The sequence below is a fragment of the Emydura macquarii genome, unplaced genomic scaffold (assembly GCF_026122565.2).
Source record: "Emydura macquarii macquarii isolate MOO-44397 ecotype Brisbane River unplaced genomic scaffold, CSIRO-AGI_Emac_v2 contig_246, whole genome shotgun sequence".
In the NCBI taxonomy this organism is placed as follows: domain Eukaryota; kingdom Metazoa; phylum Chordata; order Testudines; family Chelidae; genus Emydura; species Emydura macquarii.
Genome location: NW_027130383.1, coordinates 89,943 through 102,943, shown reverse-complemented (window position 1 = coordinate 102,943; position 13,001 = coordinate 89,943). Strand labels below are relative to the sequence as shown.

At 45.6% G+C, this 13,001-nt stretch overlaps 1 protein-coding gene across 1 annotated transcript; it reads right to left on the bottom strand.

Moving 5' to 3' along the window:
- Positions 1-4,248: 4,248 nt before the first annotated feature.
- LOC137153464 (killer cell lectin-like receptor subfamily B member 1B allele C) lies at positions 4,249-12,568 on the bottom strand. Its single transcript, XM_067548829.1, has 6 exons — positions 12,426-12,568; positions 8,913-9,011; positions 8,518-8,691; positions 7,570-7,724; positions 5,108-5,220; positions 4,249-4,383 (listed from the first exon to the last, which is right to left on the bottom strand). The coding sequence occupies exons 1-6, from the start codon at positions 12,508-12,510 to the stop codon at positions 4,260-4,262; spliced, it is 750 nt and encodes a 249-aa protein (XP_067404930.1). The 5' UTR covers positions 12,511-12,568; the 3' UTR covers positions 4,249-4,259.
- Positions 12,569-13,001: the final 433 nt, after the last annotated feature.

Here is a 13,001-nt window from a genome sequence, read left to right as displayed (position 1 = left end):
CCTTCCCTCCCCGAGCTCCTGGGAGTGACTGCTCTTGCTGCTCTGCAGCTCCCTTTTATACCAGCCTCCTGGGCCCTGATTGGTTGCCTTGCAGTCTCCTCTTTTCGGCTGCCTTTCACGCAGCCTCTCCCTCTTAACCCTTTCCGGACCAGTGAGGGGCAGATGCTTCATCACACTCAGAATACGCCATGGAAAAGTTATAATGTGCTAAGTACGATAACCTTGTGTATATGTGTGTATCATCGTTGTATGGTGAATGTGTGTGTGCTATAGCTGGACCTAAAACTTGTGCTGTTCTACAGGGTGACACCCCCCCAAAATAGCATCCACACTATCCAGGCTGTTTGATGGCCCATCAAGGGCAACCAGATAGACAAGGCATCAAGGGAGAAAAGCCAGGAGCTACGCCTATGACATGTACGGACATGCCTCTGGCCAGGAGACTCCAAGTGTTTTCCCATGCCCACGTGCAGTGAGTGAGCTTATGTTTGGGACAAGCCGGACGGCAAAGGCTATTAAAGGCAGCTGCAACAGCCCCAGCTTGTCTTCAATCTTGCTTCTTATCTCTAGATCAACTGCTCTGAAGCTTTTAAACAAGGGACTGACAGACCTATCCAGGTACGGATGTGCTCTAGAGAAACTTTACTCACCAATACGGCTACAAATCTGATATATATGGACTTTGAACTCATATGTAAATATCTGATTGCGCTGATCATTTAACACCTCTTTTCTTTTCTAATAAACCGTTAGTTTTAGATACTAAACAATTGGCCTACAGCCTGGTATTTTGGGTAAGATCCAAACTCATATGAGGATGGCTAAGTGGCTGACCCTGTGCGGATCAGAAGAACATTTTGTAACGGGAATAGAGTTTTAAATAACTTCTCCCGTTACTGGACCTGGTTGCTGATTGGGAGCCAGAGACTGAAATGCAATAAAGGGGCTCTGTGTAACTTCTTGGTAAGCAGTAGGGGGAATCAGGAGTGCTGTTTGTGACTGATTGGTGAATCTAGGGTTAACCACCAGATTTGGGAGAATCTGCTCTCGTTTTTGCAGCCTGCCCTGACGTTGGCATTTTCAGATGGGCTACACTAAGCACACCGGGTCACACCTGCATTCATGGTCTCTTTAGCTGGTGTGTAGCTGGCATAAGGGCTCTGCATGCACCCTGCTCCCAGATCACTGGTATAGGGGGTGGAGTGAGGACCTTGCATTGTGCTACCTCTTCTAACTAAAACCAATCAAGAACAGACTGTAGAGTAGAGCAGCCTGGAACGTGCTCTAGTTCACACCAGGGGCAGGCGAAGCTCTGCACAGCCCCAGAATAGAGAAAGCAACAATGGATCTTAAAGCGACCTAAGTCCCGAGCTCAGGAATATAATAAGTGGGAATCAGGATCTGTATCTCCAAAGCGGACGTGTTGACACATCCCAAATCGGTTTGTGTATCATCGTACGGTAGTGACAATCTGGTGCAGACAGCAGAGGGCGCCAGAGTTCACGAGCACTTCTTCTTAGAGCTAAGCTTCTGTGATTAAAAAAAAACCAAAACAATACGTCAGTGGGGCTGGTGTAAATCAACCATAGCCCCACTGAGTCAATGGGACCAGATCACGAACTAGGGTAAATCGACATAGCTCCGTTGAGTCATCAGAGTGCAGATGAATGGTGCTATGCCAGTTAAGGCTGGCTGGGATTATGGTCTGGTAATTGTAACTATAAGTATAATCTCCAGAGGGGTAGCCGGGTTAGTCTGTATACAGCAAAAACGAGGAGAGTTCTGTAGCACTTTAAAGACTAACACATTTCATTTCTGCAGGCATACGCTTTCGGGGGCTGTCTCATCTGACAAAGTGGGTTGCAGCCCACAGAAGCTTATGCCTGCAGAAATTAAATTTGTTAGGCTTTAAAGTGCTACAGGACTCTCGTTGTTTTTGCTATAATTATAATGAGCCTTTAACAGGCCTGGTTCACACACATGGTGGAATGCTTCTGTGTGTCTTTTTTCGTCTGATGAAAGCGGTGTCTAATCTTTTGTGGTCAGCTACACCCAGGAGGTGTCAAAGATCAACGGATGACTTTGAATCACACTTCTAGAGGCGCAGTTTTTTAACCAATTGACCTCAGCTGGTCAAAGCCATCTCTTTGGAAAGATGCTGCAAAATTGCAGATGGTTCAGAGAACTACAAAAAAGATGTGATTTCTGAAAAACATGCCGAGCAGTGGATGACTTAACCTGGTGTCTGATAAGCCACATAACCTGGCCTCTTTAAGACCTGTTCACAGTCTACATGGGAAGAGGACTGGTGACAGAGATCTCTTAAATCTAGCAGGCTAAGGCAGAAGACGAGTCAATAGCTAGATGCTGAAGCAAGAAAAATTCAGACTGTAAATAACGTATGTGGATTTGTCGTCACTTGAGTTTTTTGACTCAAGATTGATTTGGTCTAAGATCTGTTACTCAGCCACATATATTAGGCTCCATGCTTGAATGAATGGCTGAAATTCTCTGGCCTTGTTATGCCGGAGATCAGATTAGATGATCATAATGATCCTCTCTGGCCTTAAAAATCTATGGCCCTTTTCCTCCAATATCTGTCATGTAGATTTATTTGTTTACTTTGCTCATTTAACAGTAGTTTGTTTAAGGCCGAAATCTGCACCATAGTCCAGTTCCCCTGTTTGGGCTTCTTTTATATATTGAGAAGCGAACAATAACTTTTTAAAACCACAAAAGTTGCCTGGAGACTAAAGGTGCCTGGGGCTACTTTAAACTCTGGGGACCAAATCCTCAGATGGCATAAGTAGTCATAGCTCCATCAACGTCAACAGCGCTATGACATTTTACACAAGTTAAGAATCTGTCCCTATTTTTTTTTTTTTTTAAAGGATCTGGCTTTCAGATTGCGGGGTTGCCTTTAAACAAAACAGATCCCAGATCCAAAGAACTGACAATCTCTAGTGTCAATTTTTATGTATTTTTTTTTAATTTTTTTTTAAAAAGCAAGGAAATTCCATGCCAAAAAACTAGTGTTGATCTAACAGTGAGAACTCGACCAGCTAAAATCATGCAGCTGACAAGGGACTACCAGTTTAAAGGAAAGAGTGCTACCCGTAGAGGCCCTGACATATCCCACACGTAGTTCTGAACACAATCAGTGGACGCGGGGACTAAGAAAAATGTCCTTGTCGATGATGGTTTTAGTTGGGGTTGGTCCTGCTGTGAGCAGGGGGTGGGACTAGATACCTCCTGAGGTCCCTCCCAACCCTTATCTTCTATGACTCTATTATTCTAAGACTTTGAACTGCAACACCAGAGCTCTCCCTCCAGTTCTTGGCTCTGGCCTGGTTTACGCTTAAAATTTAAATTGGCATAGCTATGTCTCTCAGAGGTGTGAAAAAATCCATTCCGTGGCGCACGGTAACTAGGCCAACCTAGCCCCCAGTGTAGACACAGCTGGGTCAATGGAAAAGTGCATCCGTCAACCTGGACAAGGAGGTGGAGTTCCTACGCCAAGGGAAAAAAACCCTTCCGTTGCTGGAGGTTGCTTCTACACTATAGCGTGATGCTAGCATAACTAGGGCAACCTCGCTCTGCCACTATAGTCCCTGTAGTGTAGACAGACCTTCTGTTTTATGCTCTTTTTGTAACCCTGTAATCACCTAATCTCTTGGCCTCAGTTTCCCCATTTGTTAAATGGGGGTAATAATATTTGCTCTGTCCAGTTAGGCTTTGCTTTTCAAAGAAGCCTCAATGAGTGATATTTTAATGGGTTTTGAACACCTAACGCCCTTCAGGTCCTTGGAATCCCAGGTTTTAATTGGAAATTCTCTGGGGCAAGGACTGTGTCTCCGTGCAGTGCCTGGCACAAAGAGACCCTGATCTGACCTCTACCGTAATGCATATAATGCTGTCCCAGGAGTCAGATTATTTTTATACACTGAAAACAATTTTAGAAGCTGAGTGGATGGGTTCTAGATTTACAGCATTATAAAATCAAAGAGCCAGAGCTGGTCTAAATCAGGCAGAGCACCGTTGGAGTCAATGGGGCCGTACCTCCCCCTGGTCTAAATCAGCCAGAGCTCCATTTGGATCAGTGGGCCCAGATGCCCAGCTGGTGTGAATCCACATTGCTCCACTGACTTTAATGGAGCTGTACAGATTCACGCTGCCTGAATTTGTTTGTGGAAATAAAGATGAACACACAAGACGTTTTGCATTCCACCTGTTCAAACCGAAGTCACAAATCCACCCGTTTAAATGATGACAGCTTTCTTTTGGCAAATCCATTTATAGTCAGTGTTGCAGATTTCAGAGTGTATCTGATTCTTCTGTAGGGAAGCACAGCTATTCTTTTCAACAGGACCGGAGACCATGAATCTAAGGGGTGAAGGAGACAGTCATTATCAGTGTGTTTAGAGGTGGAGAAGAGGGTCTATAGCAGCTATTTTTCTTCCTCTGGGGTCCCAGCCAACATGTCTAGTCTTTCCCTCGCTAGGCTAATATGTGAAACGAGTTGATACATTCAAATCCAGACCTGGCGGAGAGATGTACCTGGTACAGAAACTAGCAACAGAAACTGGCTAGTGAAGAGAGGCCAACCTTGAAAACAGATACAAACGTTCAGCTTTTGGAACGTACATGAAAAGTTTAGTCAATTTCAAATTTAAAAAAAGGAAAGTTTTGAGGAAATTTGTGTACCTTTTTTTTTCTAGTTTTTTTGAGCAACTATGGAGGCAGTTGGAACTTTCTTAGTTCTGAAACTGATCAGATTTTGGATTCTGAAATCTCAAATGTTGATAAAAACACAAGGAAAGATTGAAAAAATGGTGTTTCCCCCCGTTTTTAACCTGTTCTGCCAAGGACTGATGACCCTGATTCATATATACACCTGCTTACCTGTCCTCCCACCTCTACTGCCATTCGCGTCAATGAGACTCAAAGTTAAACCCATGTGTGTTTGCAAGATTGAGGCTTTTATACTGTAAAATTAATGGATGAAATCCTTCAACAGCAGATTTGCCATTGACTTTATTGGGGCCCAGGATTTCACCCAATATATTTATTGCAGACTGATGTAAAATACTACTCAGAAAACACTCACAGTGTTTGATTTAATGGGGAACCATCCACCCAGGTCCAGTTCCTCCCTCGGGATGTGATGTTAAGTCCAATCCACATGTGATTTTGATTTTTTGTAATATTCTGTATGAACTCCTGTGAAATAGACAAGGTATCAGAGAGACCAGAACATGGTAGAATTCTCTGGCTCCTTTGCTCACAATGCAAATGGGACCTGATCTCTAGTTTGGGTTTTGATAATTAATATTGGTGACAAATCAGAACCAGATGAAACACCAATTAAAAGTAAACATAACAAATAATTGTATTGCTAATTAATAGCTGAGTCAGTCCTGCTTCCTCCCTCCCCTCCCCCCAAGATTTTGATGAACTTTGTTAAAAAAAATTCTGTAAGCATTCTAATTTTTTTCAGTTAAAAATATTTACAATATTTTTGTGCAGGCTTTTCTTTTACCACAGCTCTAATAAATAAAAAGTAGCATTTCAGCTCTGGGGAAACATTTTCCACTCTTATCCAGCTGCTGCACCTCCTTCCAGCATTTCCATGCTGAGTAAGCAAACCTGATGTAGCATTGTTGTACAGCTATTATCCAGCTGCCCCACCCCAGAAGTAGCCGCATCCTAGTGATTGCTCAATGATCCCTGTCTCCAGTTCGTATCCTAGTCACTTTCAGACTGTATACTGCTTTGGGATCTACCATTAGTGTATTTATTTCAATATATTTAGGCTTGGAAAGATTAGATTTTTTTTGGTAAATGTTGACTTCACCATACGCACACAAACTAATGAAAAAAATATTTCCACTGATAATAATCAAAATTTACAGAGAGGCACAGTAAGAAAAATGCTGCTTGAGAACTTAGCGTTTGATTTAAGGATTCTTATTTTGTATATTTTACCTTTTTGAATCGCAACATCTACTGTCATTAAATGACCCCCTTCCCCCTCCCCCCATTGTCTGACCTGGCCCCATGATTTCCCAAAACTGTGAAAATTGAAATAAATAAAAATTGATAACACTGCTTAAAACTCATAATTTTGCACAACTAAAAATTTTAATAGATTAAATAAAATTTTAAAATGCCTAAAAATAAATCAGTAATAGCTGTTGAACTTATATCAAAAATAAATTGAATTCTGCCAAGCCTAAATATAGTTTTCCTGGAGTTTTGTCTTTTTCTAGGTTTTTATATTCACTTAGTGTGGCATCTCAACATCTAATATTAATCATGCTAATGTTCTCAGAAAATAAGGATAATATTAGCAGGAGAGCTAGTGGAAATGTTTCAGTCAAGACTTAATTTTTTAACAGGATTTCCTCCCCGACCACCACCACCTTTACAAACTTAAGACTGGCCATACAGAGTCATACCATCTAGCCCAGCATCCTTTTTTCCAACAGTGGCCAATGCCAGGTGCTTCTGGTGGTTGGAAGTTTAGGGACACCCAGAGCATGGGGTTGCATCTCTGACCAACTTGACTAACAGCCATTGCTGGACCTATCCTCCATGAACTTACCTAATTCTTTTTTGAGCCCACTTATACTTTTGACCTTCACAACATCCCCTGGCAAGGAGTTCCACAAGTTGACTGTGCATTGTGCAAAGAACTAACTTCCTTGTGTTTGTTTTCAACCTGCCACTTATTCATTTCACTGGGTGACCCCTAGTTCTTGTATTACGGGAAGGGATAAATAACACTTCCCTAGTCACTTTCTCCGCACCATTAATGATTTCATAGACCTCTGTCACATCCATCCTTAGTTGGCCCTTTTCTAAGATGAACAATCCCAATTTTTTTAATCTCTCTTCTTGTGGAAGTTGTTCCATATCCTAATAATTTTTGTTGATCATCTCTGAACCTTTTCCAATTTTAATATATCTTTTCTGAGAAGAGAAAACCAGAATTGTACACAGTATTCAAGGTGTGGGCCTACCATGGATTTACATAGTAGCATTATACTATTTTCTGTTTTATTATCTAACACTTTTCTGATGGGTCTTAACATGCTGGTAGCCTTTTGACTGCCGTTGCACATTGAGTGGATGTTTTCAGAGAACTAGCCACAGTGACTTCAAGATCTCTTTCTCAAATGGCAACCGCTGATTTAGAATAAAATATTTCCTTTTGCCACACTTAAGTTTCCTAGAGTGGAGGGAATTTTGAAAAATTCCTTTTTTAATGCTGGGGATATGGAAAAAATGGGAAAACATTCCTGGACGCTAGTCAGTGAATTCAGTGGTCAAAAAAAAGGGGGGCGGTTAGAAAAAAGTGTGAAGTTCCCAAAAAAAGTTTTTGGGTTTTTTTAAAATCAAAATGAACATCTCATTTCACCTTAAAATTTTCCTGTGACAGACAAAATTTGTGAATGAAAAGTTTGCACCTAATAAATTGTTGCTGGAAAACTAAAGAGAGGGATTTCTTGAGCTGCTCTGGTGAACAAGGACACGCGTATGTTAGGTGAAGTTTAGCCCGTTCTTTACCATCTCCTCCGAGTCCTGGATCACTAGCAGCTGAGATCTTCTCCTTGCGCAGTCCTCCTGGGCCCTGGTCCAGAATTTAGCCTCTTTAGAAAGCCAGTAGCACTTGTCCCTGTGCGGCAGCCACAGTCTGGGGCAGAGTCTGCAGCCGGTTCCCTCTGGAGGGGGCAGTGGAACAGAGTTATCAATAAAGGATCCGATCGTTCTCACAGCGCTGAGCGTCTCCCTGGCATGGAGCCTTCACACTCAATGTTCCAGTGCGACAAAGCCCAGCCAAAGACCAGAGCCTCGTGAGGGTGGGCTGAGTCAGTGCTGACCCCACTGTCATTCAAGGGGGCGCGGTGCTGCAGGTTAGCGAAGCGGGGGGGGGCTCGGCCAGGGGCACTCTCCCCTCACAGCCAGTGCAGCCCTAGGGGGCTCTGTGGGGTGAGTGATTCAGGAGGCAGGATGCGGCCTTGAGACCCAGTGCCACTGACTGAGACGTGCTTTGCTCCAAGAGATGCCATCTTTCAGGTGAAAGAAACCCGAGCGGCCTGGGGTACAGGTCACTTTCCCTCCCACCCTTTTTCCTGTGTACTTAGATTGTAAGTTCTTTGGGGCAGGGACTGTCTCTCTCTGTGTGTATGTGCAGCGCCCGGCACAACGGGGCCCTGATCTCAGCTGGGGCAGGGACCGTCTCTCGCTGTGTGTCCGTGCAGTGCCCGGCACAACCGGGACCCTGATCTCTGTTACGGTCTCTAGATGCTACACAGGTACACGACATGGCACTGATCACCCTGGCTGGCCTCTAGCTGTCGCGGCTGAGGCTATAGATTCCTGGCAATATTAAACAGGGTCGTGAAAGGAGGGAGGGGATAGAGAAGGGGTGGGAAGGTGCGTCTGCTTCATGTGAACATCAGCGTGTGCGACAGTGCGGGGGAGTGGGGGAAACACGGGCTGCACGGGAGTTACCTGCTGAGCTGTTTTCCACCTCACACAAGTTTAGCTTCAGGTAGGATCGGAAATCCTCCAGCGTACAGTCGTTGCACGCTGTTGTGTTTTGATGGATCCCGCAGGAATTCCTCTTCTCAGCGGGCTTCGTGACCGCTGCAGCCAACGGGGGATCCTGGGATGGGCTCCGGTAAACTTCAAGATAAATAGAAACTAAAGATTGGAAAAAGGCAGGGCCAGATCCCCAGGCAGCGCGACTCAATGGCCCGGTGGCAATTTAGAGCAACTGAGATTATATCTGGCAGGGTTGTCGTAGAATCGTATATTTGAAAGCTAGAAGAGATCACTAGGGGCATCTAGCCTTACCTCCCATAGCACGCAGGCCGGAGAACGCCACCCAGCCGTGGGCTACTCACCCAGAACAGCCAGCGCTATCACAGCTCCCAGCAGGATGATGGTGCTAGCCCAGCCGACACTCAGAGCGATCCGATGCCAGGGGGGACACTGTGGACAAGCTGCAAGAATCAACACACGGGGAAATGCAGAGCCAGTTTGCAGGCAGCGGGGCGGTAACTGCCTGTGGGGCACCCACACCCGTCTGGCATATGCAAGGCGCTGGCCCTGCCCTTTAACCTTCTGGCCTGGCCTGTTTGCAGTTCTCGCCTCTCACTGGAAACAAGTCCCCTTTTTCACTGTGCCTCGCTGAGCAAATGGCATGCAGCAGTCGCTGAGCCGGGGCTGGGTAACACGGCGCTCGCCTCAGCTCAGCAGATCAGGAAACCCACTACCGGAAGTGTGGGGCAGGGGGGCGGGGAGGACACGTTCATGATCACACAGAAATACAATAAACTGGTGTAAACCATCAGCTCTGAGTAGATCTCTAAACTGAGACCGGGCAGGATGATTCTGAGCATCCTGTCTCATCTCCTGCAACAGACAGGGCAGAGAATTTCACCTAGGATTTCCTGCCTCGAGCCCGGTAATCCGTGGCTGGAGGAAAGCTTTCCGTGGGATACATCTAGGAGTGACACATCCATGCAGAAGGCGTCATTTTCAAAGAGGGATTCCTTTGCACTGCAATCCCATCTTAGAGAGGGGGAAGCTGTCAGACCCAAGAAAGAGAGAGACTAACACTCCCCTTTGCTGAAAAAGCCCACAAAAAAACTTGACAACGGCTTGGCTGGTCCACCCCAGTGCATCACGGTGACAGATATTGTCTCACTGGACTCCCCTATCAGTCTGCCTGTCTCTTGTCTTACCCTTAGATTGTAAAGGTTATAGGCCAAGGAGTGTCTTTTCATTCCGGCTTTGTACAGCGCCGAGCGCAACGCGTAAACGGCAGCGGGGGGTGTGGCTAGATGCCACAATACTACAAATAATAATTAAATGACTTGATCAAGGTCACGGCTGGAGACATCGGTAACAGAATTCTGTCTACCTAAGGAACTCACCTGGCTCCCCCATTTCTGTAGCACCTGAGAGCCTCATCATAACCTGTGAAATATTTATCCTCCCAGTGCTGCTCTGAGTCATGGCCGAGCTGTTATCCCCACGTTGCATAGATCCCAAGGCCAGGCAGGACCCGGGTGATCATCTAGTCTGACTCCTGGATAGCACAGGCCAGAGAACTTCCCCCAAAACAATTCCTACAGCGGATCTGTCAGAAAAACTGGATTTCAAAATGGTCATTGATGCAGATCCCCCACTGTCTCCATTACTCTCGCTGTTAATTTCCATCCTGAATTTGTCTAGCTTCATCTTCCAGCCACTGGATCCTGTTAGACCTTTGCTAGATTGAAGAGCCCATTATTACATATTAGTGCTCACAACCTGGGATCAGATCATGCCTTAACCTTCTCTTTGTTGAGCTAAATAGACGGCGCTCCTGGAGTCTTTCACTATACGGCAGGTTTTCTAATCCTTTAATCATTCTCTTGTCTTTTAACTGACCCCTCTCTACTTCATTAACATCCTTCTTGAACTGTGGGCACCAGAACTGGGTGCACTATTCCAGCAGCGGTCGCACCAGTGACAAATACGGAGGTAATATAACCTCTCTGGTCCTACTTACAGAGGGGAAACTGAGGCACAGAGCGATCACGGGCCAGCTTCCCTAAGGTTATTTAGGCAACTAAAAAAAAACCAGGCCGGGGTGATTTTTAAAGCATTTAAGTCCCACAGAAACCAGCTTGTTCAGGCACCTAAACACGTTCAGAAATCTGACCCCAAGTGCCTTGTTGAAGATGACACAAGGAGTGTGCAATAAAAAAAAAATCCACTTAAACCCAGGTGTCCCAAATTCTGGGCTAGTGCCCTTCCCCCCAGGCCAACCTGCTCCTTCATCGTGGTCAGAATAAGTGTTCAATACATTCCAATTAGTTCCACCGAGGCAATGTGGCAGCACATGGCGGGAAGAGCTGTAGCATATGCTGTGACAGACGCTACGTTGCTGTAGCTACGCCCATAGGCCGCGTGAAATCGCTTTCTGTGCAAAGCAAAGCTGCATTTACTCAGCACTGGGGTCCCATTTTCCTTACCGCTCCGGGACAGCTTTGCAAGGACTCAGTACCCGCAATCAGGGCTGGGTTTCTCAAGAGATGAATTTCCAGATGTTCCCAGCCCAACAGCAACTCCAGCTGTGGCATTTCGGGGCAGATTTCCAGAGCTTAGCGCCCAACGCCCTGGGCTTTCCTGAAGTCGAGCCACTTATTCAGGTGGCTAAACGATCCTCTGAAAATGGGGGCCCGTTTGTGGGGCTGAGCATTTTGGGGAAATAGATCAATAAATCAAGGCATAAAAGTCAGATCATCAGGGTGCAGCTCAGCAAAGCCATCTAGACGTCAGTGGACCTACTGTGATTTACACCAGGTGCCACACTGGCTTTTAGACTGTAACTGGTTTGGAAGGAGTGAGTCAAGTGATTTCACATTACTCCGACCTTCTCCTAGGGGTCGGACGAACCTGAATTCAGATGCCCCGCTGATGTAAATCAGCTGTGACTCCTCTGTCCTCCACAGAGCTGATTTGCACTTGCTCATTATCCGGCCCCAGGTAGTGATTCTGAGACACGAATCTACATTAAGGTGGAGTGAAGTTTGAGTGTATATTTTATCCATAATGTAATGGTAAAAGCATTCCAGGGAGGTTATAATTACCCTACCACCAAGTACTGCACACCTCCAAAAATTGAGAGTTAAGGTTACACTGAAAAGGAATCCGGGTCTGGAAACACACAGTTAAGTCATCCACTAAACTTAAGTTTGCCCTAGTGATGCCATAAAATCAATATACAATTTGGATCAACACTGGATCCTGGGTCTGATAAAGCTGATTTGAAAGAGATGTTAGATTTTCTTCAGATTATTTTCCTTCATGGAGACAGGGCTGGATTCTGATCTCAGTGACCCTGTCCCAAATCTGGAGACACTCCACTGCAATGAATTGTGTCAGGACTGGATTGGGATCTCAGTGACCCTGTTCCAAATCCAGAGTGACTCCACTACATGAATGGGGTCAGGGCTGTACTCTGATCTCAGTGACCCTGTTCCAAATCTGGAGTCACTCCACTGCGATGAATTGTGTCAGGGCTGAATTGTGATCTCAGTGACCCTGTTCCAAATCCAGAGTGACTCCACTACATGAATGGAGTCAGGGCTGGATTGTGATCTCAGTGACTGGGGGTAAATCCAGAGCAAGCCCCACTGAAGTCAGTGGAGCCAGGACCAAATTCTGATCTCCATGACCTCGGTGTAAATCCAAAGTGACTGCACTGGTATCAGCGGAGCTATGCCCACTAACAGCAAAGGGGGATCTGACCCCTAGTGCGTTGCTGGACCTGCTATTTATACACATGACAGTAGCAAAAATGGAGACCCAGCCTCCCAAAATCCACACCCTTCATAAAACGCCATGAAGTAAAATGCACTCACTGTGATGCTGAGCCGGAGTTGATATGTTGCTGGGCAGAGGGTCTGCTGGCATGTTTAAAAAGGTATAGATTGCTCCGTCAGCCATGGCTGGCAAAGAGGCTTGTGTGAAGGCAGCGACCCAGCTGTGTTTGTGCTAAGATGACCAACACCTCTTCTACCAGGAAATATTGTCTCTGATGAAATCTGCCACCTTCTTACACTGCATGAGCTTTGGCGAACAGGTTGTATTCTCTTCCCCGGCTGCTTTTTTTCAAAAGTGCCAAGAAAGTTGGGCACCCAACGTCTACTCAGATTCAGTGGAGATCTTAACTCAGGCAGCAAATCCAGCCTGGGGCAGCATGCAGAGCCGGTGCAAACAGTCGTGTGTCTAAAATCACAGCTCTTGCCCCTTTGCTTTTGTCTGTGTTCAGAGAAGAAACGGACTCTGAGGGGGCTGTCAAAGACGGTGTTGCTTTTTCAATCTGAAGAGGCGGAAATGAGCTTGAAAAGAGGGTGGGTGGACACTTTTCGATCAAAGTGTCTTCTTGGGGGTTTCACTCAAAGGAAGTTTTTTGCAGAAAGCAGGCGCTTTCCTCA

Coding starts and splice junctions, on each gene's coding strand:
- LOC137153464 (XM_067548829.1), bottom strand. CDS start 12,510: ATGGCTGACGGAGCAATCTATACCTTTTTAAACATGCCAGCAGACCCT. Junction 8,692..8,912: donor GATAGCGCTGGCTGTTCTGG/GTGAGTAGCCCA, acceptor TTTATCTTGAAG/TTTACCGGAGCCCATCCCAG. Junction 5,221..7,569: donor TCCAGGACTCGGAGGAGATG/GTAAAGAACGGG, acceptor TCTATTTCACAG/GAGTTCATACAGAATATTAC.